The following is a 5,763-nucleotide window of genomic DNA, read 5'->3' on the forward strand; positions in this document are numbered from 1 at the left end:
TTCTTGGTTTAATACTTAGGAGTGGAATTGCTGGGTCATGTGATAAGAGTATGTTTAAACCTTATAAGAAACCACCAAACTGTCTTCCAAAGCGGCTGTATCATTTTGCATTCCCACAAGCAGTGGATGAGCTTCCCATTATTCTGCATTCCTGTCAACATTTGGTATTGTCAGTTTTTTAAGTAAGCTCTATGAAGACAAGAGTTTTTGTCTATTTTATTCACAGTTGTTTCCACAATGCTAAAATAATGCCTGATCCAATAAACATTTGTTAACTAAATGAATAAATAATGTAGTAATTTTAGTTCAACAGCTCATTCATTCCCCAACTATTTTTTTTCTTTTATTCAGCTAGGGTAACTGGTTAAGAATCACAAAGTTGAGCCCTGGCTGGTGTGGCTCAGTGGATTGAGTGCTGGCCTATGAACCAAAGGGTTGCCAGTTAGATAGATTCCCAGTCAGGGCGCATGCCTGTGTTGTGGGCCAGGTCCCCAATAGGGGGCGCTCAAGAGGCAACCACACATTGATGTTTCTCCCCCTCTCTTTCTTCCTCCCTTCCCCTTTCTAAAAATAAATAAAGAAAATATTTTAATTTTTTTCAGTTTTCATAAAGGTCTATTTCATTATTGGTGGGTAGCTCTTTGAACAGTTAAGTACATTTAAATAATGTATAGGAAGCTGCACGACGGCAGCATTGGTAACTACACAGACAACCAATTCAACTAGAAACCAGCTAACAAGTAACTGTAAATATTTAAGACACAGCTCTTGTTTAGCTCATCCTTTGTTTTGATCACCTTCTTGGAAGGAAAAAAGCCTGCTGGTCACACTGGAAATATATTAAGGCCAAATCTTCTGATATCCATTCCCAGAGGTTTCTTTCAGCTGGATTAAGCCTCCAACTCCAGGGCAAGCCCAAGTTTGTGGCCTCCAGCATTAATGCTCTTCCCATCTACCAGCGCAGACAGTGTGAGCTTCACACCAGGCCTCAGAGTCTGAGTGTAGCCCACTCCAATTAAACTAGAATTGTTGACTTTTGCAGAAATGGAAGCAGTGGGATCCAACTGATAACTTAGCAGCAATGCCAAAGCGAGTGCAGTTGGTACCTGATGTCCAAGCAAGGTTTACTGAAGTGTCAAGATCTTCACATACTTTCTGATAAATTGAGCCTCCAAATTCTGACCCATCATTGACATTAGTGTGTAGCTGGAAGTCCCTAGTCCTGTAGCCCACTGCGAAGTTATTCCTTGTCTGCTTTGATTTGGCACTGTCAAAGGTCATCTGGTATCCAGCAAGCCAGCCCTCGTAACCAAAGACAGCTGAACCATGGATTGCAGGTCCAGCAAAATCAAAGTCAACATCGCAACCAAGGTTTATACATTCCCTCTTGTAAGAAGACTTGATTTTACCACTTTTCTTTCCAGTGTTTGGTGAAAAAGTAGTATCAAATGTTAGTTTCAAACCCTGACAAATCTGGTCTTCAATTGTGATTTCCGTTCCCAGGGTGTTATCAGTGTTCCATTTCTCTGTGAAAGTCAGACCATACTCACACCATTTATATTTGGTCTCCAAGGTCCCAGTAACTTTACCAGTGTCTGTATTCGATGAACCAGATGTTGAGAATTCCACGCCACTGCATGACTTTGTTTTCACGTCCAGTTTCACCAACCCAAAACCAAATCCTTTGTTGAAAATATCTCTGGCAGCTTTGCCAAGGTCAGCATATGATGGAGGGATACACATTGGCCGCGCGCATGTCTGTCAGTGGGTTGCCATGGCGAGGCTGCGGGAAAAGGTGATCTAGTGGTCTCCAGAGGGGGGCCGTCGCCGTGGTCCTGCACGCTCGGGGTTGGGCTGTGGCTGCCGCGACTGGAGGGCGAAGTGAAGGAGACACCGTTCTGCCCGCCGCAACCCTGCCCTCCAAATAAATAAAATATTTTAAAAATAAAAGTCAGTCTTTAAAAAAATAAAAGAACCACAAAGTTGAAAGATGTCCCTACATTTCTGTATACCTCGTGCTCTGTTTAAGAAACACTCAGACTTGAGCAGTCATCGGAATCATGGGAGGGTGTGTTAAAACAGATTCCTGAGCCCCACTCCCAGAGTTCCTGATTCAGCAGGTCTGAGCAGAGCCTGAGGTTCCACGTTGCTAACAACCTCCCACGTGGTGCAGATGCTGCCAGACCCAAGGCTGCACTGTAAGTAGCAAGTGTCCAGATCAGGGAGCTGGACGGTCTAGAAAGCCAGCGTTCTAAATCTCACTGCACAGTGTCTACCTGCACTTAGTCTGTTTCCAGCTCAGGTCACTTCCATCTTCCCACCTGCAGAATCGGTTTCACCCTGACCCCCACTTAGACCCCCCTGTCGAGCTTTCCCTGACATGCCCTGGCCAGTGTGGAAGGGCATCAGATGGTCGTGACCTGGTCCTCGGGCTTGCTTTAGTTCTGGCTGAACCGGCTCCCAGATCCTCTGAGCACTGGCTCTTTGCCACTGTCACCAGCCTCTTTAACAGCCTAAGCTACACTCCTAATTCATTCTCCCTCCCTTCGTTCTTTTCTTCTTTCCTTCCCTCACCCACTGCTTTTAGTCACTGGAGTCCTGCCTTCATCACTTTCCTGGATTTGCCCAACAGGCTCTTTGGGTCCATGGCTAGTTCAAGTCCAAAGAACAAGTGGAATAGTCACTGGTCTCAAACAGCAGCAGTGGGCACCACCCCAGCCCCACTAAAGAACCAGGAGGCTGGAGGGAGGCTGATGAGCAGCATCTTCCCAGGGCCCGGTGCGAGCTGAGTCCTGAAGGTTCTGCGGCAGAAGCAGGGAGTGGGGTGGAAGCACACCAAGGAGAGAACTGGAATAGAGAGTCTGTGACGGGGACCAGTCGCATAGAAAGGTTATAGAAGCAAAGAGAGGGTCAGACAGGGCAGGGGATTAAAATGCAAAAGGCAAAGCTTGCCAGTTACAAATGATCCTGTGAGGGACACCAAATTTTCATTGCCAACACAAGTAGAATGACAATATTGTCTATTTCTGATCCATTCCTGACATCTTTTTTATCTTAACCTCTTCCATTGCTTGACTCAGAGAGCCAGCTCTCCCTCTCTTGGATTCCTGCACAGAAGACACACCCAGGATTCAGGTCTTATAACAGAATATACACTGGCTGTCCTTTGGCATTTGTGGTTGGGAGAGTGTGACTTTTAATTCTGCACAGTCCTATTTTCTATCAATGGTCTGTTTTTCCAGGTCAAGTATAAACTTGTTGAAGGCAATATCAACTATAACATGACCCAACTTTTTAGCCTAATCTCCTTTTGTTTAATCTTTACAACATCCAATGAATTACTTAATGAGATTTAAGCTATGAAATCTTAATGTTAAAATAAAATAAAGTGTTTGTGGGTGAACTGTTAAATCCTTGTGATACGCTTAAAAGTATTACAAAAAAGTCAAAGGAGTATATAAACAAGAACAGCAAAAATTGATGGGTGTTGAATCTCGGTTCTGGATTCAAAGGAGATTCATTATTAGATTCTCTCTGCTTTTTAAATGTTTTTCAATTTCCATAATAAAAAGTTCAAAAAAAAAAAAAAAGCCAGAATGGAATCAGCCCGTCAGTAATGCTTTGGAATCCCCACCCATACTCCTTTTAGAGGTTTAAGGGGAATTATTTAAGTGACCCACGTCCACACACAGACTGGCCTTTTATGACATCCTTTAGTCCAGCCCAGTGGTTCTTTTTCGGGGGAGGGGTAAACTATACATAACATAAAATTTCTCATTTTTAACCGTTGCTAAGTGTACAATTCAGGGGCATTCATTACATTTGCAAGGCCATTCTACCATCATTAGTGGTTTGTTTGGGGCGGGGGGGGGCGGGTGGTTAGTGGCTCTTAAATGTTAAATGTTAGTGTGCAAAAGAATTCCTCCACAGGGTGGCATATGCCCATCATGTGCTTTGGACCTCACGGGCAAAGGCAGGCCATTGAAAGGAATTTTGACAAAAGGGACATTTTACTTTAAGAGATGATACCACTCCCACCCAATCCCCCAACCCCACTACGAAACTCCTCTCCTCCCCAGAGTGTCTAGCTCTGAGCTGAGACCCTGAACTCACCCCACACCCCTTACAATTAGGAGAGGAAGGTCCTGAGGTGGAAATTGCATTTTTCACTTTGCCCACTAGGCTCTGCCTTCCCGGGGCTTGTCCCATCTTCCCCCTCACTCTCGGCAAGTCCAGGCTAAGCTCACACTGCTGCTAAAACACCAGCTTCCCCACCCATGGACAACAACTCTTGGCTTCATAGAGCACCTGCCTTTTACCTCACTTGGCAACTGTCTGGCTTTGGAACCAGGTTAGGTCTGAGCCAAGCACAATTTGCAGACCTTTTGGCCCATCAGAGCCAGTGGGAAAAGCACCCGTGCCTGGGCCTAACTTGAACCCACTGAAGCCAAATTGCCAGAGGTGGAGGAACTTTAAAAAGCCAAAGTGGTAGAGTTTGGTGAGCCAGGGGTAAAGTAGGGCAAGATCAGATTAGATTTAGGCAGGGGCTGGATCACTCAGGTCTTGAAAGTCATGTTCAAAAGTCTGGATTGTATTCTGTTCTACTTTCCTCTTTCGTGAACTAGGGGGCAAGGAGATGGTCTACACTTCCAGCTTGCATACTTATATCAAAGCCACTCTGTGATTGACAATTGTGACAATAATAACAATAACAAGGACAAAGAACTATTATCATTTATTTTGTTTTAGCCATTAGGCTAAATGAATTTTCCATCACACTGTAGAGCATACACTTAGAAATAGATTCAGCCCTGGCTGGTGTGGTTCAATGGGTTGAGTGCTGGCCTGTGAATTGAGGGGTCATCAGTTCGATTCCCAGTCAGGGCACATGCCTGGGTGGCAGGCCAGGTCCCCAGCAACTGATGGATGTTTCTCTCACATTGATGTTTCTCTCCCTCTCTTTGTCCCTCCCTCACTCTCTCTCTAAAAAAGTAAAGTAAAGTCTTTTAAAAGAAAAAGAAACAAAGATTACTTTAAAAAAAAAATCAAGAAAAGAAATAGATTCAAAATCCAGCCTTTATTTGGCCATATCTTTGCCTCTGAGACCAAAATAGAAAATATTAATGGTCAGGGGTTCTGAGCAGTATTTATTGGGTTAGCCAAAAAGTCTATATGGTTTTTTCCATAAAATAAAAGACACATTTTTCATTTGCACCAATAGATTTATTTACTTGGATATTTTGAGTATGTCAGCTAGCTCCCGTGTGGTATAATATTGATTGTTGTCAGTTAATGTCTCAATTTGATTGCTATCAACCTCAACTGATTTACCCAACCATGGAGCATCATCTTCCAGCGAGAAATCTCCAGCACAGAACTTTGCAAACCGCTTTTGACACATTCGATCAATCACAGCACCTTCTCCATACACTGCACAAATCATTTTTTGTGTTTAAGTTGCTTTGCCTTTCTTGAAATAATAAGGCATAATATGCCAAAAATGTTGCATATTTTCTTCCATCTTCAATATTAAAATGGCTACACAAAAATTCACCAATTTTTGATAAGTTTTTCCTAAATGCACACTAATATGACAGCTGTCACAATACAATCTAACAAAATTGTTTTGAATGAAGTTAAAGACAGCTAAGTGCTACTAGAGCTGTCTTACAGAAAAAAACAAACAAAATTTTTGGCCAACCCAATATTTAGAGCCCGTGCCTTACAGCCACCTCCAGGGTGAGGGTTGGTAGGAACAATCCA

At 43.4% G+C, this 5,763-nt stretch overlaps 1 protein-coding gene across 1 annotated transcript; it reads right to left on the reverse strand.

Moving 5' to 3' along the window:
* Positions 1 to 716: 716 nt before the first annotated feature.
* Positions 717 to 1,918, reverse strand: LOC112303041 (non-selective voltage-gated ion channel VDAC2). The gene has a single exon (XM_024558504.4). The coding sequence runs from the start codon at positions 1,741 to 1,743 to the stop codon at positions 1,021 to 1,023; it is 723 nt and encodes a 240-aa protein (XP_024414272.2). The 5' UTR covers positions 1,744 to 1,918; the 3' UTR covers positions 717 to 1,020.
* Between the last annotated feature and the right edge of the window lie 3,845 nt (positions 1,919 to 5,763).

The sequence above is a fragment of the Desmodus rotundus genome, chromosome 5, assembly GCF_022682495.2.
Source record: "Desmodus rotundus isolate HL8 chromosome 5, HLdesRot8A.1, whole genome shotgun sequence".
In the NCBI taxonomy this organism is placed as follows: Eukaryota; Metazoa; Chordata; class Mammalia; order Chiroptera; family Phyllostomidae; genus Desmodus; species Desmodus rotundus.

Bases quoted from the DNA above. Each gene is read 5' to 3' on its own strand.
- LOC112303041 (XM_024558504.4), bottom strand. From the start codon at position 1,743: ATGTGTATCCCTCCATCATATGCTGACCTTGGCAAAGCTGCCAGAGAT.